At 38.8% G+C, this 22,843-nt stretch overlaps 1 protein-coding gene across 2 annotated transcripts in view; it reads left to right on the top strand.

Moving 5' to 3' along the window:
• The window catches only part of CHN1 (chimerin 1), a 110,833-nt gene that overhangs the window by 12,120 nt on the left and 75,870 nt on the right, over positions 1 to 22,843 (top strand). For both annotated transcript variants that reach the window (XM_063429761.1, XM_063429760.1), the window contains exons 3-4: positions 16,729 to 16,767; positions 17,647 to 17,702. In XM_063429761.1, the coding sequence (XP_063285831.1) occupies positions 16,729 to 16,767; positions 17,647 to 17,702 (95 nt within the window). The remainder of the gene's footprint in view (positions 1 to 16,728; positions 16,768 to 17,646; positions 17,703 to 22,843) is intronic.

Raw genomic sequence — 22,843 nt, 5'->3', positions numbered from 1 at the left:
GACCGAGGGGCGTATACCTCCGATGAGGATGGATGTTGGCCTCACAGGAGTAGTTTAACTTATGATAGGCTAGGGGCAATTCGCTATACATTACCAGTTGACAGCCCTACTTATTTGGGATATAGCGAGTAAGTGTCAAATGATGACGTACCTAATAGTGAAACGTAGGGTTCACTACGGAGAATAGAGGATACTCGAGAATCTGAAATATTAGAATAGCTGGTTACGCCTGGGTTTGCTTGGTTGGGGTTACCAATATAATTTTTTTTTTTTTGTGAGTAATCTCACCTGATGGATTGATAACAGTGGTGCTGTCAGGAGTAGTACTATAATGCTAATACGGGGGGGTTATCTGAGACTAAAGCTAGAGTCATCCTCTATACCCTCTTAGTCTTATATAGCACAGGGGACGAGGTGATTTCTTGACATAGCTGTAATGGACTAGGAGTGGGAGTCCGATGAGTCCCCAAGGTTCTGGGGAAGAGTTGAAAAGGTGTCAGGGTGCCCGGAATGAATGAGAGCGAGTACAGGAGGCAGTGGTTACTCATATGTTCAGAACATACAGGACGGAATAGGCCATACGCTATGGGGTAAGCAGGAGTCTGCTAGAGTAGTTTAGTGGATTGTTTTAGAAATTTGCGAAACCTGAGAGGGGAGGGGTGATGGAGTAAGTGATTTATGTAGGGGTGTGAGAGAATAACGCCTAAAAGGTTTTATATATTTATTTTATTATAATATATTTTATTCCTGATTAAAGAGAACCAGACTACTTCTTAAATGGGTATAGGAACTGAGGCAGTCAAGTGCAACTGCTAGCAGAAGTAATGTTAGGGAAAATACCTAGTATAGGGTATAGATAATATTAGCCAGTTTAGCAACGTGGAAAAAGAGTAATAGCCGTGTATGAATTGTAATATTACCGTTAGCATATTAGTAGTGTGTAATTACACCTTAACGTGAATATATGGGGGTACAGATGGTGACCAAACAGTAATGAACTTATAAGGTACTATAAACAGTTTAAATAATTAAGGTGGGGAAAGAAGAGGTGGAGAGGGGAAAAAAAAACATTTTCATGTCATAATATTTTTCGCCACCAGGGGTCGTTGTGAGCAGCTGCATGTGTGGCAAGTATGATTAGGATGAATTTGAACGTTTGACTAATCACCAGCTTGCCGACCAGCGTTGGAGGGTAAGTGCCAGAGTGGTGAATGCGCATGCGTGGAGTGAGGTCTCGAACGGAGCATGGAACGACAAGGTAAGTATGAATGAAAGTTGGGTGACTGAGTCTGAGTGCATGAACGGGTGCCAGGCGTCTGGCTGAGTGTGGTGTGAATGGGTGACTCACGGTTCTGGGACCCTGGAAACGGACCACTGGAGCAGGTAAGTATAATCTGGCGCTGGTACGCCGCGAAGGTGGCTGAGCGGGATAGGAGTTGGAGCCAAAGTCAGTCTGGCCACATGAAGTAGGAGGACCTGCCAGCGGGTAAGGATGCCGACCGGAGGGCACCGAAAACGGACAGTAGGAGGCAGGTAGAACTTGGTCGGAAGCCAGACAACGTGGGAGCGATGTCCAGGTAAGTTGAACCGGAAGTGAAAGGTTCTGCATGAACCCAGCGATACCAGTACTGATTAGGAGGGGGCCTGAGTTTATATAGCCGGGTAACCCCTCCCACAATTACAGGCTACGCCTATCTATATATATATATATATATATATATATATATATATATATATATATATATATACAGATTTAGTCCCTTAGAGTTGCTAAGTTTGTAATACAAAGTAATATTCTCAATGGCAACACAGTCTCCAGTGCATATAAGTCTGCTTGATCAGACCTCCTCAAGTGGCAAAAGTTTGCTACTATCTATCAATACCAAACATAGAAAAACATAAGTGCCATAATTATAGTGTCATACTGTGAATAAGTGAAAAGAAGTGTGTGCTGTCTATAAATAAGACAGACAAAACGCCTGACGCGCGTTTCAGTGCTGTAACAAGCACCTTCGTCAGAGGCAAATGAGCTGCTGCTCCGGGTATCGAATATATACCCTGTGTATGTATTCCGCTATCCAATAGATGTCCTCTCTCATTGTGGGGCGTGACTATTTCTTGGCGCGAAATTAACTGCCCTATCATTTCGGGAAATGCGGATAGGGGTGGGGTATGCAAAGTATGTAGCCTGAAATAGGCTCCTCCCATTTTTCTCCGTAGTCGTAGCCCAGTCTGGGCTGTCTTCTACCACATAATTGGCATTGCCGAAATGTAGATTAATCTATGTATACAAATAGGCGGTGCAACTGTATTCATGTATATAGTAATACCAAATTTGGTTTAATACGTTCTGGATATCGAAATAAATATATATATATATGTGTAACAAACCAGCTTCATGTTGTCAATGGAAAAGTTATTATGCTTGACATGAATACTTGTCATAACTATGTGTATTCCAACTGTACATTAAGATTGGTAACTATATATCTATACCACCACCCATATTGTTAGGGTAATTACCTACTTTATAGGAGAGCATACAGTAGAAACAAAAAGAAAAAAAGGGGGAATACAATAAGACCTAAATATATGGGTCAAATAAAATAAAATAAAATAAAACATATGTTTTAAGACTACTTGTATGTATTAAAATATTTGAGTCATGTATTGCAAGGAGTTATATGCAATGTCTATAGATTTCATAGTGTAGAAACATACATATATTTTTAATTATTATATATATATATGTTTTTTAGTCAGAGATGAATGGTGTGAATGAGAAGCCCTCATTCAAACCCATCGGTGAAAGGGTTTTCAGTTTGTAGATCCATATGCTCTCTCTTTGCAAGAGTTTTTTATCGAGATCACCCCCCCTCGGTCCAAGAGTGACCTTTTCGATTCCACAAAAACGTATGTTTTGTGCAGAACCTCCATGGTAGAGTTTTAGGTGTTTTGAAATGGGGGTATCAACTAGTCTCCTGGGGTTTACTGATGTAACATGTTCTCTTATCCTTTGTTTAAATGCACGTATGGTCTTGCCAACGTACATTTTTTTGCATGAACATGTGAGTAGATATATTAGTCCAGTGGTTTGGCAGTTGAAAAAGGTTTTGATCTCAAACTCATTGGTATTCATAGAGTCGGAGATCTTTTTAGACTTACGTAATATAAAGTTACATGCTTTACATCTACCGCATTGGTACGTCCCAGATAGCGAGGATGTCAACCATGTAGGTTTGGTAGATGGAGATCGTAGGTGACTTGGGACTAGTATGTCTTTGATATTTCTTCCCCGTCTCGCTGTAACTGAAGCATATGGTGTAATGACTTTCTGTAAGTGTTGGTCCTGTATAAGGAGTGGCCAGAATCTGTTAAGAATCTTAAGTGTTGGATGCCAACCTGCGTCAAAAAGATGCATAGGTAATTTTGACGCAGGTTGGCATCCAAATTCTTAACAGATTCTGGCCACTCCTTATACAGGACCAACACTTACAGAAAGTCATTACACCATATGCTTCAGTTACAGCGAGACGGGGAAGAAATATCAAAGACATACTAGTCCCAAGTCACCTACGATCTCCATCTACCAAACCTACATGGTTGACATCCTCGCTATCTGGGACGTACCAATGCGGTAGATGTAAAGCATGTAACTTTATATTACGTAAGTCTAAAAAGATCTCCGACTCTATGAATACCAATGAGTTTGAGATCAAAACCTTTTTCAACTGCCAAACCACTGGACTAATATATCTACTCACATGTTCATGCAAAAAAATGTACGTTGGCAAGACCATACGTGCATTTAAACAAAGGATAAGAGAACATGTTACATCAGTAAACCCCAGGAGACTAGTTGATACCCCCATTTCAAAACACCTAAAACTCTACCATGGAGGTTCTGCACAAAACATACGTTTTTGTGGAATCGAAAAGGTCACTCTTGGACCGAGGGGGGTGATCTCGATAAAAAACTCTTGCAAAGAGAGAGCATATGGATCTACAAACTGAAAACCCTTTCACCGATGGGTTTGAATGAGGGCTTCTCATTCACACCATTCATCTCTGACTAAAAAACACACATATATATATATATATATATATATATATATATATATATATATATATATATATATATATATATATATATATATATATATATATATATATATATATATATATATTTAAAAATATATGTATGTTTCTACACTATGAAATCTATAGACATTGCATATAACTCCTTGCAATACATGACTCAAATATTTTAATACATACAAGTAGTCTTAAAACATATGTTTTATTTTATTTGACCCATATATTTAGGTCTTATTGTATTCCCCCTTTTTTTCTTTTTGTTTCTACTGTATGCTCTCCTATAAAGTAGGTAATTACCCTAACAATATGGGTGGTGGTATAGATATATAGTTACCAATCTTCATGTACAGTTGGAATACACATAGTTATGACAAGTATTCATGTCAAGCATAATAACTTTTCCATTGACAACATGAAGCTGGTTTGTTACACATATATATATATATATATTTATTTCGATATCCAGAACGTATTAAACCAAATTTGGTATTACTATATACATGAATACAGTTGCACCGCCTATTTGTATACATAGATTAATCTACATTTCGGCAATGCCAATTATGTGGTAGAAGACAGCCCAGACTGGGCTACGACTACGGAGAAAAATGGGAGGAGCCTATTTCAGGCTACATACTTTGCATACCCCACCCCTATCCGCATTTCCCGAAATGATAGGGCAGTTAATTTCGCGCCAAGAAATAGTCACGCCCCACAATGAGAGAGGACATCTATTGGATAGCGGAATACATACACAGGGTATATATTCGATACCCGGAGCAGCAGCTCATTTGCCTCTGACGAAGGTGCTTGTTACAGCACTGAAACGCGCGTCAGGCGTTTTGTCTGTCTTATTTATAGACAGCACACACTTCTTTTCACTTATTCACAGTATGACACTATAATTATGGCACTTATGTTTTTCTATGTTTGGTATTGATAGATAGTAGCAAACTTTTGCCACTTGAGGAGGTCTGATCAAGCAGACTTATATGCACTGGAGACTGTGTTGCCATTGAGAATATTACTTTGTATTACAAACTTAGCAACTCTAAGGGACTAAATCTGTGTATATATATATATATATATCTCTTTCTTTATTACTGCTATACTATATATGGATATGCCGTGGGCATTCTAAGCATCACGATATCCATAATATCTTTTTACTTTCTCTTGATATATACAGCGATTACTCTGGGTCCTAGGTGGAACTCGTATAGCATACATATGTACTCCTTAAATGTACTCCTTATATCGGCTTTATCCTAAATAATGGAGGCATATTTATGCACATACATTTGTACCCACATATAGAAGTATCCACTCTGGCAACTCTAACTAAGTGGCAAGCTTGCATTTTTTCTTCCTCCTTTTAAATTCATGAGTCAGCATATCTAGTAAGGACCATTTTGAGCCTGACACATTAAAGCTCAGTTCATTGGATATATGATATGCATAGATAGACTTTACACAAATATTATTTGGAAGAATTAGATTTACCCTATCTATTTTGAAGATACCAATATATTTTTGATTTAAAGGGGACATTATCATTACATTATTACTATTTTTGATTACTTGACGATTTCCAGACACCTTGCAGCCCATATACCTGCTTCTTGCAAGTTATGCCGTTTCCAATTCTGCATTAGCTGTATCAGTTTTGCCTATTTGGCCGTCTGGATAGCAGTGATAGGTAGAGGTGGAAGAATTTTCCAACCCAGCCATTTTTTTTATTTTTTTTTACGGTGTTTCAAAGTTAGCTGGTGTATTGGTGGATTTTTAGGTTAACACTATTCTATTTGTTTTAAAAATTTATTTTATAACTTGTAAAAATAATTAGCACATTCATTAAGAACAATTTCAAAATTCTACCAAAAACTTGATCTTCCGAGATGCCCAAATGTTTTAGGTTATTGAAAGGATAAAATGTTCTAGACCTTACATGGTGCCCCTCATCTTGCAATATTTGGAACAGATCCTCAAATCTGTGAATATAAGCATAAATACCATTTTTGTGTGTAAAATACTCACATACGGTAATTACCCTTTGCTGGTAAACAAAGTAGAACCAAAAAGTGCAACCCTCAGGGAGGCTAGTCACAATATACCAAACATAGTACCAATATATCGATCTGCTCACAGTGGATTAAGTTGACCCAGACAAAAATATGGCTAAAATAAAACAAATATATATTATGAATAAAAAGAATAAATTTAAAAAGAAAAGGAGAATAAGAGAAGAAACACACTCCACACTTAAGTGCTTGTGTAAATGGTGCTTAGAGTGTATCTTCAGCAGGCTTGTGATATATGTAGTAAATGCCTGTATTGGCCACTAGGAGGTATGCTCGGACATGATCTACAAGATTTCTATCATGTGACCTAAGTGGCTAGTAAGGTGAATCATAGGGAATAGGAATCTCATCACTACTGGTTATTCTGTGTAAATATGCTCACACACCATTTTTCCATATATTTCCTGCATACACGTCTGCATGCAAGATAACCTGTGATAAATGATCAATAAGTTAAATATTCACTAAATGTAGCTTACGGAGAAAATGATGGAGTGGGCTAAACTTTCTATCAGAAGTTGAAGATCTCGGGGAGTAGGATGATAACAATAGGGAAGGTATTTTCCGCTACCTCGAAGTGCTAGTATCTATGTGTACCCAAATAAGTATAATTGATACAAGTAACCCATGTGCCTTCGAGAGCACCTAACTCTGCTGTCTTCACTAATGACAGAATAAACTCTAAACGAATGTGATAACTTCTATTAAATGAGTGAATTAAAATGATGCCATCAGAACTGCATCCTAAGATATCATGGATCTAAATAAGACCTAAAAAGATGCAGCCCCTTTGCTGGTAAGGCCAAGTGTCTATACAACACAGGGTATTACCAGCTGCCATTTAAAACATGTAATTTGATCAATAGAGACAGCAGGCTCTGCAAAGTAAAATGCATTTATTTATATAGTGTAATTTCCAACAAAAGGAAAATCCAATGGTGCCTCACAGACTAGGCCTCCATACATGTAGTGTACAAATTTGAGCGATGTCTGGGCAATTAACAGATTTTACTATTAACCTGACGTAAAGTCATGATTTTATTAACGACACAGAGGCGAGTATTATGCTGCACTCTTTCTTTATTTCCCTTAGCAGCAAATAAAAAATATAACATTCAAACGGTATGATAACAATAAATAGCATTAGAGGTATATCTTCCTAGCGACAGGAACAGCCAATCAGATTCCACTCTCCAGCATAATAGGCGATGATGCGTAATCTATTTCCTCTTTCTTGCGTTACTGAACAATGACGAACGTGGCACAGTCCTGGAAGACTCTTGAATCCAGATGCCAATCGCTGGAATCTCTGATGCGTCAGGAATACCAATCCGCTGTGGTGTTGATATGTTCTGTGCCAGGCAGAACTGCCAAAATTCCGTGCCCTGTTCGCCAGGACCTTTTGATTTTGTACCTCCTAGATGATTAATATAACGGACAGCTCATATATTGTCCATCTTCAGGAGATTATAGTACTGGGCTTGAGTTGAGGAGAAGCTGCGGATAGCGACTGTGCCGGCCAGGAGTTCCAGACAGTTGATATGGATAGTCGATTCGTAATCGGACCATCTGCCACCAGTAGAGACATCTCCACAACGAGCACCCCAAACGTGTAAGCTTGTGTCAGGCTCTATTACCAAATCTGGTGCTGCACCGAAGATGGCGCGACCGTTCCACGCTTCCATGTGAGGAAGGCACCATTTCAGTTTGTATGTTCTATTTTTCCTTTCTGCTGAGGGAAATAAAGAGAGTGCAGCATAATAGGAGCCTCCGTGTCTTAATAAAATCAGAGGTTAAATCCAACAGCACACTTTATTTAATTTTTTTTAGGAATAGAGGCAAGGTCAGAGCTCTTCTTAAGCCACAACATTCTCACAAACCATAACATTCGTAGATCACAAATGAGATAATGAAGTAAGAAATACTGAGACATTGGAAAACATTAGAAACTCGATTGTTGCTTGTGTCCGAGAGGTATATAGATAAAACATAATTTTAAAGCAAGGGAACAAGAGTAATAAAGAAATACATGTGATTCAAAGTAAGTTTTTTTTTTTTTTTTTTTTTGTGTAGACACAATTTCCTGTGGGAAAAGTTTTGTAATTATTTTAGAAATACATTTACTGTGTAAATTGTGTGTGTGTGTGTGTGTGTGTGTGTGTGTGTAACTCAAGTGATTTATCAGTCCCCTTGCCTCCTCCAGAGTAAGTGATCAGATCGTTTGAGAACTCACCTGGAGTCTGCATGGTATCGATCACTTTCACCTGTGTTGCTAGATGCTCCTGCACTGAACCAAGTCTGGCAGGGTAAGGCTTAGATCATTGGCTGAGAGCTCTCAGCCATGCATGGCAGTGCATAGCTTAGTCAAACTAATCGAAGCTCTTTGCTGCTGATTGCAATGGAGGTGGTAGCGGGCACCCAGCAGACTTTAGGTAAGTTCTTAATGACTACTTTCCCTGGGATGGCACTCCTGGCACCATAACCACAACAGCTGTAGTGGTTGTAGTGCTCCTTCAAAAAATGAGATGAAGTCGTCTGGGAGCCTATAGTGTCCCCTTTAATTTATTGTATTTGCATTTATTTTGAAAACACTATCTATTAAATAGTTCATAAGTCATTGAAAGCTCGTCATATAACTGAATATATTGCTTTATCGTTTGTTTTGTTAAATATCTTTGCACAGTAATTCTAAACTGATTACATGCACTAAAACATTTTTTTTCACTGTACACTAGATGGCGCCATATAATCAGCACTCACTTTGAGTGCTGCATACTATCCACTGGTCACTCTGAAGCTGCTAAAAATGACTCTATGCAGGGATTTAACTCTGCTAATTGCGCATTTTGGTTAATGGGAATTTAAATGCACATTGGAAGAACTGTATGCAGTTAAAGTGCATACAGCTATTTCAATGTGCATTTAAATTCCCTTTCATCTGCCAGTCTGTGGCCACTAATAAAATGCCCCAGCTGACAAAGCGGAGCCCCAGGTATTAATTGATAACTGGGACTCCTTGCTGTGAGCATATTTTAACCCTGCCAACACCAATTCGTTAGGACATTTGTAATGCTGTCCTAACTGCGTTAATGCCCACTCTGTGGATGGAGTCATGGAGTGCCCTTACTTTGTGACTGGGTTACACAAGTTAGAGGTGATTTTCAATGTTTAAAAGGATACCATTGGTTTCAAAACAACTACAGCTTAATAAAGCAGTAATGGTGTGATCATGTCTCTTTATTATTATTATTATTATTATTGCTATTTATATAGCGCCAACAGATTCCGTAGCGATTTCAGTCTCCTTTCTCAATTCTCTGACATTTATGAATCAAATCACTTTTTTCATTTATGAAGCCCTAAGCTCACCCCCTATTTTAGACGTTTTCATCTCCTTCAGTGATAATTGAAATGTAATCATGCACAGGTGGTTCATGCAGGGTCTAGTAGGCTATCAACACAGCAGGATGTAAGAAATTCTAAATTAAACACACTATACAATAGCAAATGTGTAGGGAGACTGTGAGGATAACATGCAGGGAGATGCAACTAAGGCTGCATAAACAAAGTGATTTAAAGGGGCATTATACTGAATTGTTACGGTTATAGAATTTGTGCCTAAGGAGACCTGAGCAAGAGATGGATGTGTTGTCAGTCTGATTTATTTAAGCTGACATGAGGGTTGTATCAGCAGTGGTGGGTAATTCACCAACAAACGATGTATTGGTTCCTTTCCTGTGTGAGAAAAATACTTCACTATTAAAAGATGGTCAGATATACCCATTATTCCAAGCTATAAAGTCCTTCTTCATCCTCTCCTCCTCCACCATCTTCAGTTCTGTTTCTGCCTCTCTGGAGGTTGCCTAGATCTAGTGAAGCTCTTGAAGGGGCACTATAGTCACCAGAACAACAACAGCTTAATGTAGTTGTTCTGGTGTCTATAGCTTGTTCCTTCATGCTTTTTAATGTAAGTATTGCTGCCTTGTAACACCTCTTGTGGCAGCCATTCAGACTGCCACTAGAGGTGGTTTCTGGGTCAATGCTGCATAATGTACATCCCTGACGTACAGCGTATCAACCTTTTGCATTGATTCCATGCATATTTTTGAGGAGATGCTGATTGTCGCAATAGCCTACCAATGCTTTCCTATGGGAAATTATTGGATTGGCTAGAGTCGTCAATTCTGATGATCTCAGCCAAGGACGCGGCCGGGTGTGGAGCTCGCCACGGCAGACCTGCGCAAGTCTGTAATAAAGGTAAGTTATTTGACCTTTTAACAGGGGTGAGGGGGGAGGCGGTTACCTAAAATTTATTTTTACACATTTTGTATTCCTGACACTATATTGTTTCTTTACTTCTAAATGGCAGAAAATTGAGCAGTGAGCCTACAGGGGTATCTAGCTGAAGTTTTTTGGTTGCTTAGTGTCCCTTTTATTCAGTGTTGTAATTTCTAGAGAAGTATCAATCCCCCATTAAATGAGGTTTTTAGTCCATGTGTCCCAGACATTATTGAGGTATACTGTCTCTACTACTATTGTCCAGTTTAATGATTGATCCCAGCTGTTTGGGAAATAATTTGTATAGTACCTTTAGTCTTTTGCCAAGTCTTGTGTGAAATGTAGTTTATATACCTCTGAAGTGCCAAGATTAGCCATCACTGTCCTGTGGGCTTTCAGCTATTGCTATGGAGCAGGGATCTCAAGTTTGTTCACTACTAATTGAATCCCTATTGATCTATTACTGTTAGTCATTTTGCAAGATATAACACTGTACAATAAATGTTCCTTGTTGAGAACAAACTGGTTAGTGTGATATTTAAATGCTGCTGTTTGAATTCCCTCTGTGAAAATCAATTTATCCTCTCAAAGTGCATATGATTAGAGTTTAGCTACACTAAAGGAAAGCATAAAACAGAGACTGCAGTTAAAGCTGTCTGTTTTCTACATATTTGCTGTGTGTATGTGCATGTATATATGTGTGTGTGTGTGTGTGTGTGTGTATATATATATATATATATATATATATATATATATATATATATATATATATATATATATATATATGTGTGTGTGTATATATATGTGTGTATATGTGTGTATGTGTGTGTGTATATATATATATATATATGTGTGTGTGTGTGTGTATATATATATATATATATATATGTGTGTGTGTGTATATATATATATATATATATATATATATATATATATATATATATATATATATATATATATATACACACACACACAATGTGTGTAGGGTTATGATTAAGGAAACTATACCAAAGCTTGCTTCAATTTAGCACTCTTATCTCCACTATCCAGTAATCTCTTACATATTCAGTCTGTGTTTTGCACCAAAGAGCAAGTATGTATGAATAACCTGTAAGAATTAAGAAGTCTGTATTGTGTAATATCTATTAAAATAGCTGGGGAGAGGGCTAAATGAAAAATGGCAGCTGCTGTATATAGCAAACCAAAGAAAAAGTTATTAGAGGGGTGGGCCCTATAGAAGTGTAAAATAAATCTGAGGGACAGATGAGGGGATAACCCTAAGTAAATTGGTACAAAGAAATAGGAGAACAGTTCTGTCCCTATATAGTATTGGAGAAAATCTCAGAAATAGTAAAAGAAAATGGTCTTTTATTAATTGAATACTAAACACACGCACTGAAAATAACACAATCAGTGGTCATCGCTACCCCAGTGCTGGATAACTGAGGCAGAAACGGATGACTAAACCTTAACAATACTCAAGTGAGGAATATATACAGACGGGGAGTGAGGAAAACAAAGGGTATATGTACATAAGACAAACGACTTGGGGCACCAGTCACCGAATAACGGTGAAGTGGATAAGTCCCTAAACCAGTAAACAAGGTGTACTAAGCCGGTAAGTCTAAACCTGGAGGTAATAGAGTAGCTAATAGTCAGTTATTCGTATTAGTAATGATCCAACCCTCTTGGTCTAAATATGTGTAGTACACCTAGTAATATAGAAAGCTAAAATACTAGCTAGAGTAGCTGGTATGTATACAGAGTATCTAAGGTTACTGGTTTAATCAGTGGCACAGCAGAGCGTCAGGACGGTGATCTGTATATTTGTGATGATCACAAAGGTCTGTAGGAAGTTGATACTGTTAAAGGTATCTGGATACGTCCTTACGCGGGGGTGCTATGTGCACTGTATGCTGTGTATGGACCAGGAATAACACAGTAACTTAATCGTCAATTAGACTGTGTCAGTCATGAGTTTAAATACCTTGGTCCAGTACACTGTGGACAGAATCCACTAATAGCCAAAAATGGCATTAATAAAGAAGGGTAGCACTGTAACTTGTCGTCGGTTAGCCGTGTTAGTAATAGTTTAAGTAACTTAATCTGGCACCCACTAGTCGCTAAGGTGGCACGATTGTTCACTGAATCATTATCGTCCGCTTGTCACTGCGGTATACCCAAGCGTGGGAACTGTGTCCGGCACCGTATGGTTGTTATAATGGTAATAATCTATATGGTGTAAATCCGAACAGTGTTCCACACAGTGGTCCAATATCAGGACAGTGTTCCACACCGCGGTACCGAAAAAGTACAGTCCACTAACGTCCTACCCCTGTATATAGGGGGCTAGAGTGGTCTGCCGGTTCGTACCGGGGGGGGGGGGGGGGGTTTGATGGTAGAGAGAGTAAACCAAAGTGCGTGCCCCTTATCAACAAGTTAAAATCGTTGCCAGTCTGATCAAAGCCAGGTAGAGTTACACTATTAAAGGTGAGATGTCTCAGTGGCACCGTTAAGGAGGCAGTAAGGTAGTACCCCTTGTATAGCACCCAGTGAGATAGTGAGAGAACCTTCAACTGTGCCTTCGAGGGCACCTACGTCTAAAGAGAAATCTCAAATAACTATCTGATGGTGGAGCAAAAAATGCCCTAATCTGTGCCTTCAAGGGCACCTATCTGTAGTGCTAACAGTGCTAGGCTAAGTTAGAACAAAGTGGCAATAAGAGTCTTTAGACGGCTGTAGTCTATCGATCCAACTGCAGGATAGTAGGAAAAAGGATCGTAAGTGTAGCTGAGGTGGCTAAGTATATAGTAGCACACCGAGTGTCATCAGATCACACCAAGTCGGATCTATGTCAGGAGCCCCGACGCGCGTTTCACCCAACACACAGGCTCATTTTCTTTTACTATTTCTGAGATTTTCTCCAATACTATATAGGGACAGAACTGTTCTCCTATTTCTTTGTACCAAAGAAAAAGTTACCTGCACTCTCTCCTTAATCCCTATGTATATTTAGACAAATGGAGGTCATTTAGTTGCTCCAATGGCCATTGGAGGGAATGCCCGCCTGCCAACGTCAGGGCAGACCTCCATTTGTCTAAATATACATGGGGATTAAGGAGAGAGCGCAGGTAACTTTCTCTTTGGTTTTTACTATATATTGGGGCTAATGTGTACTGTAGTCATTGCTGCCAGCCCAGTTGTGATGGGAGTGAGCGCAGGACTTATCTTTTTGTATTTGTATTTACTTTGTATCACACAGCCTTGTTACAATGTTGCCGCCCATCTATTAAGGGTTAATACGTATATAGGGGTGTATATAAAAAAAATACCCCTCTTTGTCTCATTAGAGCTATCTTTGCCAGAAGCTCAAGGAAGCAGGCTGAAGGGTCAGTGTTAGGACACGCTTTAGGGGGTCTGCCTTGACGTTGGCAGGCGGGCATTCCCTCCAATGACCTCCATTTGTCTAAATGACCTCCATTTGTCTAAATATACATAGGGATTAAGGAGAGAACGCGGGTAACTTTTTTTCCTTTGGTTTTAACACATATATTGGGGCTGATGTGTACTGTAGTCATTGCTGCCGGCCCAGTAGTGATGGGAGTGAGCGCAGGACTTATCTTTTTGTATGCTGTATATAGCAGTTTACCATCCAAGAGCATATCTCACACTTAATTTGGGCAGGCAGAGATATACCTGGTGCTACCCTCAGATGAGGGAAATACAGGATTTGAAAACATGATCTGTCTTTTGAAATAATAGGCATATCTTGTAGAATATATTATGTGCATTATTATTATTATTATTATTATTATTATTATTATTATTATTATTATTATTATTATTATTATTATTATAATTGCCATTTACATACCACCAACAGATTCCGTAGCGCTTTACAATATTATGAGAGGGGGGATGTAACTATAAATAGGACAATTACAAAAAACTTACGGGAACAATAGGTTGAAGAGGACCCTGCATTATACATACAATTCAGTCCAAATAACATACAAAGCCTTGTTGTGGATCTGGTGCTTAGAATGTACTTTAGCAGTTTGATTCATAAATTAATCTGTGTTTTAAAAATTGTTTCTTGAAGAACACTCATGGGAGTCCATTTATTTCCACCCTGGTTTGTATTTGACAAAAAAAAAAGTTTAGAAAAAAAAATTGTGCGTATTGTTAAATTATTAATCTTTTATATCTGAAAGCAGTTTGAAGGCATTCACGACATATGGTGTGGGACTATTGACTTTCACAGCATTGTGCAAAAATCATAACTACCTTAAACATATATTTTCATTATTATCATCATCATTTATATAGCGCCAACTTATACTACAGCACTTTACAATGTTATACAGGAGGAGATTTAACAATAAATGAGACAGTTACAAAATGTTACAGGAATAATAGGCTGATGATGCTATAAAGCGCTTAGTATCTAGAAAAGGTGGGGTATAAATACATAGTACATAATATTTAATAGGAAGGGTATTGTAGGGGGTAGCAACCAAACGACAAGGTGGGAAGGAGCAGAATCGAATGGAGAGAGTGGAGAGTGTGTAGATCTTTAAGAGAGCACGAGAGATAGGCAAATTACTACGTGTGGCCATTGACTATTCTGAACAGATGGGTTTTGAGGGACTTCTGGACTAGAGGAGAGTCTGATTGGAGTAGGCAAGTGGCTCTTTCGGAGGAGAGGAGCTGGCAGTGAAAAGTCATGTGTAGTGGTGCTCCGATACCACGACTAGCTATCTCCACCATTCCTTCCTCGAAGCTGTAAGAAGCACTGTAGTAATCAAAGACCTTTACCCCCAGCAACTAGACAACACATCGTTCTGGGAGTCAACTTAGTTTTATTTGGCCACATGCAGATTTTATGCATGGCCCCTAGCATCGGGTCTTCATAGCAAAAATACACGGGTCTCTTCCCAGGAGTCTCTGTGTCTGAGAAATAATTGAGCTCAAAATAACTCTATTATCTCTGTTACAGGAAACAATACAAAATACCCTAAAAATACATCATAATAATGCAGGGACCCCACAAAAGTCATATCCCCGAATAGCTTGAGTCTGAGCACACACTTTGGCGAAATAGCCCTCAGATCCCTTCAGTGGTTTGGAATCGCCATTGGAATTAAGTTTCGACTGGTCGGCCACGCGTTGATGTCCCAAAACAGTTCCACAGAACATAAGGCAATGACTGGTCTTCTGTCGGGGGTTCTCATACAAACACTGACAAATGCTCCCCCTGGGTTTACGGGAGTGAATGCTCCCCCTGTTCGGTAGTTCCTCTCTCCCGAACGCCATTCTCCTAACTGGTCAGGAAGTTGCACGGGCAGCGGTACACGTTTCCTGGGTGTCCTCAGGGTTGCGTTGTCGACATATATTTCCAGACACTCAACGACCATGTAAAGCTACCTGCGTTCAGGAGACAAATTCTTGGAGCACGTGTGTTCGGTTATACGAACGGCCGCCACACAGGGAAAGCACTTGAACTAATTGCTCATTTGTGTTTAACAGTCAGGGGTGGTTGGTGATTATGAGTTGTTAACAAGGGGACCACACAGAGTTAGTTCGGTAAACGAACAGTGTGTGTATGGGCTGCCGAACCAGAAGAAATTAAAGTTTATTCAAGCAAATCCATTCTGCTACATCTTGCAAGCGTGAGTAAGCAATAAGTGTAAGCACAGCAGACAGGAGATGGTCACTCGCTGAGCGGAGACTGAGAATGGGCGTATCAATGAATTGGTGAAGAAATATAATGGGGGTAGAGTTGTTTAGAGCTTTACAGGTCAGATTGGTTTAGAGGTAGAAACAAGGTCGTAAAATTACATACATTTTATTTAGAAATAGTAATAAAAGCAATATAAAAATGGAATAGAGTAGCACACATAGCGTTTCACCCAGTAAACGTGCTTTTTCAAATATATGTATTGTCTTGATAGTATTCTGTTACACAGTCCTTATATCACAGACATACAATTCAAATGAATTAGAAAAAGAGAGACCACTTGGCAGTATATAGACATTTTTGTACAATAATGTATGCGTCTTTTTGAAAAGTGCTTAGCTTTGTGTCAACATGACTCCTTGTACATATTTATATGTGTCTCCATTCGATGGGATTAAACATTACATTCAGTAAAAAGTGCTGAGCATGTCATTATAAAGAATATCATGTTTACATTAGTTGTCCAGTAATACTTTGCTTTTATTTCCTTTTACATCTATTTATACCATTGTCACCATTTGTATATTTCAGATAACGATGAATACAGGCCCCCAGTATGGAAATCTTACTGTAAGTACACATTGTTTTATTGATACAAAAAGTAAAAATATACTACTGTCAGAAGGTTATTCCTTTATCTCATTTCCTGCTCCGCATAACATCATGTCTGGCCCAACCAGTCTTCAATTTACATATCAGGTTTTTTTATTTCAAATAAACATGTGCTCCTGATTTACTTCCTGGAACGTTATCCTAATATGAAATGTAAGCAAGAATGTTCCTTTTTTAAACCATGTAAAGATCTAATCGTTTGAAGTTACACATTTTTTCCAGCTAAACTTTACTGGAATGGTCTAGTTTTATATTTTGATATGATGCAGTTATTACAGGAACACTCCAAGCACCATAACCACTACACCTTTCACTGTGGATGTTATTGTGCCGGGGGTACATGGCATCCCTCATTGTAAGTAGTCAATCCGTTTTAGAACATTATAAAGTGGTTTGACTACTTATGATGGGGAGAGCACTATGGCACTCTTGGCATCATAACCTTTACAGTCCGTTGTAGTGCTCATGGTGCTTGCAGTGTTTAGCTGGCTTGCTGAGCATCATCAGAAACAAATAGGGTCATTCACTATGAGAATTGTTGGAAATTCAAGGTGAATTTTAAATTTAAGACTAAAATAATCAAATTAGAAAAAGTCAACTCTGCTTCCAGTGTTTGGCCTTAAATGAACATTCTATGAACATAGCACTACTAGGACTTTGTTTCTAAAAGTAAAACTTTCATTTAGCAGTTAACCTAGTTGGCTATTGTTACCAGACTGTAATGGAAAGCTAATCATTACAATATTAATTATTAATGTAAAAATCTCTGTGCTTATGCTTAGAACACAGCTTTCTCTTTAATATGTAATATGTAATCATGTGTTCTTTATCTATCAGTGTATCAATTGCAACAAGAAGCTCCCCATCCCCGAAGAATTACCTGCACACGTGAGGTGAGCTATAATCTATCAATCATCATGTGATGAATTGTACAATTAGGTTTCTTAACAATTTAATGAGGATCCCCTCCCCCCCCCCCACCATGTGTAAGTCAGAATCACATACTTAGCTGCGGAATGTGACATGTGATGTATATTACCTTTTTGAGCTCTTCAAGTGGCTTTTCCTGTTTTTGACTGTTTACTTTGCGTACAGAAGCAAATGTTACAAGTCTTGCGGACCTGGAGGGGGATGTTTTTTGTGTATTTAAGCTTTTTAGACTTTCTGTGCCCGTGATAGCTTGTTTTCAAATCGTTCAGCAGGATAGATATTTAATATTTCCTGTAGTGAAGCTTTGAACAGCATTATTGAGTATACCGTGATCTAGAATTCAAAAACTCCTCATCTGGATATGGTTATTAATGTAACTTTTGTAATTTTGTACATTTTTATTCTTTTACTAAGCAAGAAAGTAGATAAGGAATTCTACAAAAGAATGGAAGAAATCATACACCAGTAAATATTCGTAAACAAAACAAGACTCAAATATTCCCAAACAGGAGCACAATAAGTAGAAGTGAGCTGCAATGTTATCAGGCTATCACTGTACTGACTGCGCTAGCAGATTTGCAGAATATTCATGTAGACTACCACCAAATTGTGGAGGACTGAAAACTGAATTGCAAAGTATAGCCTAAAATAGCCATGCTGGGACAATAGTCAGTAATCATTAATATTCTCTATTTAGGGGAGAAAATCCCAATTTGCAGATTACATGTTAACCCCTTCCTGATGTTAGGACATTCTGTGCCATCCTCACAGACTGGGCTTTAATGCTGTTAGGACAATATGGAATGTCCTAACAATTTGGTGTGAGCAGAGCTGGTGAGAGGAGAAAGAGATTGAGGGGATTTAACAAAAAAACTATTTTAGCTAGGGAGGGAGCACACAAAGGGATGGGAGAGCAAGGACACACTGGCTGCAAGGGACATATTTGCACAGAATTGATATTAGGCAACCAGGAACAAGCTAAAAAACACTATACATAGAGGCTCAAACTACCATTACCACTTCAAATCACTGGAGTAATCATTTATTAACTCTCTTCTAAATATAGAAAGTACACATTTTTCATGTTCATTCTGGAAGTATATGCCATGCTTAAATAGTAGAAATTAATTATCCTTCATATTCTGCAACATGCTCCCCCTTGCTTTCACCTCGTTGAAAAATAAAATAATGCTCTGCTCTGCAAATTCCCCTTTGATTCAGCAAAGCTGTTGCAATTTCTCCCCTATGGCTAAATAAATAAATATGAGCACAGATGATCTTTTCCCTCAAACCTTTTACTTGACGCATCTGTCATTTTTGTTGCTTAGTGATGCAGAAAGTCATAGAACAGGGAAGGCACTGCAGGAATACAGGCTGGAAATAGTAATTTCACTTAAGAGATGGAGGTTATAATAAGAACATTTATAGTCCTTCTTACAAGTGGGGAATACGCAAGCAGTCACTTCACTATACTCCGTATTACTTCTGTTAAAGGGACTGACAGATCTGTTTTATTCAAACACAAATATCTAGGCTACATAGTAAAAAGGGAATAGATTGTTTATGAGACACAATGTCACCAACTCCACGTTTAGATTAAGAAGATCATTTATTGACTGTAAAAAAAACCACTGATCATCTGGGAGACTAGCAAAGCAATTCTGAGGAAGTGGCACACACTTTGACACACAGTTAAATAGTTATAACTAACAACAATTTCTCTCTCTATCCTTGGCTACTACAATGTTAATATTACAAGGGATTGATAATGATTCATATTTGCATTTATGTGACATTCTCTAAAGATTTTCTAAACACTGCAAGCATCATAACCACTACAGACTGCTGTAGAGGTTGTGGTGCCAGAGGTGTCCTAGTGCCCTCCCACGGTAAGTAGCCAAACTTACCCTTCTGCATTGAGCTAAGTCGTGCAGGGCTGGCACATTGGCTGAGAATGCCAGACTTGGCAAAGCGTTGACGCAGATGAGGAGGTGACCCGGCAGGCACCAGCTATTTGTCAAGGATTCGCATATGGCTATAGTACTTACTTTGGGAGGCTGTGATCATGGTTCTGGTGCTTGGAGTTTTCCTTTAAGTAATAAAACTTGATGAAAAGTCATTGCTCTCTGCAAATATCATATTCCTTACAGTTCCAACTGTAGACTTTTAGTTGGAAAACAATGAGCAGAATATAAAACTGTTTGTTGATTTTAACAATCCAGCCACACATTTGCATGCTGCATTCAGACTCTCAGCACTCTGCTTTACAAGACCCAATGCCTAATGGCCACAAGGTATTTCATCACAGTATTTGGGGGGGGGGGGGGGGGGGGACTTTTAAGCAAACAATAATCTGTTAAAGGTAACTTCCCCGATCTATGATGTGGAACAAGGCATACTCAAAACAATAAACCAATCAAAATAAGCAATGAGACTGCTTCATTGGAAATTATTGTGATCCATATATTTAAAGAGGTTTCATTTCCCTACTTTGTGAATCATTTAGCTACAGAATGAGTATATTGTAGATAACCTGATAATCTTTTGATAATTAATAGTGTTTAACTTTATAAGTCCTTTGAAAGTTTACTGTACAAGTTTTTCTCCTATGCTAGTTAATAGCATATTTGAGAAAAATATATTGCTAATTGTATTGATTTATTTTCCCTTTGCTGATGAAATGCTGAGTCCACTAACTCATTCTAAGTATTTATAGAACACCCCCTAATCATGGACCATTTGTTACGGGCTGTGGAGGATTGCGGTAGGAAACCTATAAATTAATCAAGGAGTGATTCACAGATCCTGTAGTATATAAAGGCTGCATATCACATGTCTAGGAAACAGACAATCTGGAGATTCTGTATAAGACACAGTACCATAAACAAAATAAAAGTCAGGCGCAACTGAAGGTTGGGTGCTACATTAGTGGAACTCCCGCAAAGATGGTGTGATGGCGACACTGACATCCAGAAGAGGTGAATAAAAACTGAATACTTCATTACACACCCTATGTTGTTAAAACCACCCTTGCCACCCCATAAATAATTAGAAAACTTACCTTATTTTCAGCACCGCTTGGGTCCCCTGGTGCTGGCCCCATCTCCGATACGCCTTCTTGGCTATCATCAGAATTGATGGCCTTAGCCAATCCAATGCTTTCCCATTTGGCTGAGATAGTCAAGGAGACAGGGGCAGGGCCATACGCCAGCCTGGCCAATCAGCATCTCCTCATAGTTATACTGAATCAGTGCGTCTCTATGGGGAAAGTTCAGTGTCTCCATGCAGAGCGTGGAGACGCTGAACGCGGGGGTTGCACGTTGTGCCGTGTTACCCTGGAAACACCTCTAGCAGCCATCTGAGGAGTGGCCACTAGAGGTGTTCCTAACCTGTAATGTAAACACTGCATTTTCTGAAGTGCTTGCAGGGACTGACTATACTCACCTGAACAACTACAATAAGCTGTAGTTGTTCTGGTGACTATAGTATCTCTTTAATGATTTTCATTCTGCAGCATGTGAATTGTGCGTACGACATGTGCTGCCTATGTGCACAAAAAAATTATGTGCACTTATTAAACACATTTTGGCATGTACAACTTTACACCTAACGTAACTATCACGCAAATATAATTCTGCTGTTTTTGTATAAAAAGATCTGCATGGTATATGAAATGCTTTTTCCAAACTGGCACACGTTTCTGTCAGCACTCATGCAGGACGTGGGTTAAAAATCTGTGTGTCAGCAGCCATTTTATGTTGCCATGGCGACTGGATTCCTTAGTTTTGCTAAGTCCTGATGATTCATATACCATTATAACCAATTTGCTATGAGATTATTGTTCTCTTAGAAGTAATTAACCGTGACTTTTTATTTCTTCAAGTGACACGAAACTTCTTTTATAGAAACAAAAGTTATTTTTACAAAGGAGATTGAATAATTGAAAACATGTACTTTTTAAGGTACGTGCTGTTTTTTTTCCTACTTCCTGGAACCCGAGTGTTCCAGTTTTATTATATATCCTTTATATCATTGAGAGAAGCATGTTTGTCAACAACATCATCTTTGCTGATTGACTGACATTGCAGGTGCCTGCATCCAGCTGAATGCTTGTGAATGCTGCACATTGAGAAACTATTAACATGTTGATTTTCACCATTTTGAGTGCATTTTAAAAGATAACCATTTCTTTTATTAAAGAGACACCATGGGCACCAATGCGACTTGAATGCATTTGCATTAATATGCTGTGTTTTGTGCATGCTCAAATCTTTGTAGTTTTAGCTCAAAAAAATGTATGCTTTTCATTAGCTACACCCCCTCTTGCCTAAAAAGACTTCCTTATCAAATGTATGCAGACTTTCTCAGCCCCAACAGTATGCAGAGATGTGTGCATATATTTGATAGGCAGTTCTGTAGTGAGGGTGTGTGGATAAGGAGGCAGGTTACGGAGCAGCATTCTGCAAAACGTTTATTATTTGTGCAAAAACTCTAAAGATTTAAGTATGCAAACAACACAGCATATTCATTATGACAAAACCTATTAAGTGCATGAAACTTGTGTTGGTGCTCAGTGTGTCCCAGTTTACTGGGAGTGGGGTTATTCCCTTTTACTACTCACAGGGTTAAAGAGTTACTCCAACCACCTTGACTAGTCTACTAAAAATGAAGTGGTCACGCTGGTAGGAGTCAGTGTGTACAGTGTATCAGCTAGAAACACTGCCTATACAGAGATGTAAGTAATTTTGTGCTGGAGGCTAGTTGCACCAGCAGCACACGTGACTGCCTAATGTCATTTCTGTGCATAAATTACGACTGTTGGCAGCTCGCACTGCACACTGATAACAAATGTTTAAATCTTCCCCTTGCAGGTGTTGTCAGCTTGCTCTACCTTCCCATCCTCCATCCCTGTGGGCACTCCGTCCTGCCTCCTTCCGTCGCTTATTTGTTTTTTGTTTTTAAAAGACCCCTCCCCTCGCTAGTGCAAAGCACGCACATGCACTCTGAGTTGGCAAATTGGTCCAATCACAGGCTTCTCTATGAGAAACCTTTGATTGGAGTGCGCACGACTGCCTTGACGTCAGGAGGGGAGTGGAAAAGCAGA

Source organism: Pelobates fuscus, chromosome 8, assembly GCF_036172605.1.
Source record: "Pelobates fuscus isolate aPelFus1 chromosome 8, aPelFus1.pri, whole genome shotgun sequence".
In the NCBI taxonomy this organism is placed as follows: Eukaryota; Metazoa; Chordata; class Amphibia; order Anura; family Pelobatidae; genus Pelobates; species Pelobates fuscus.
Note: the sequence above shows the minus strand (reverse complement) of the source record. Positions and strands in the feature narration are given on the sequence as shown.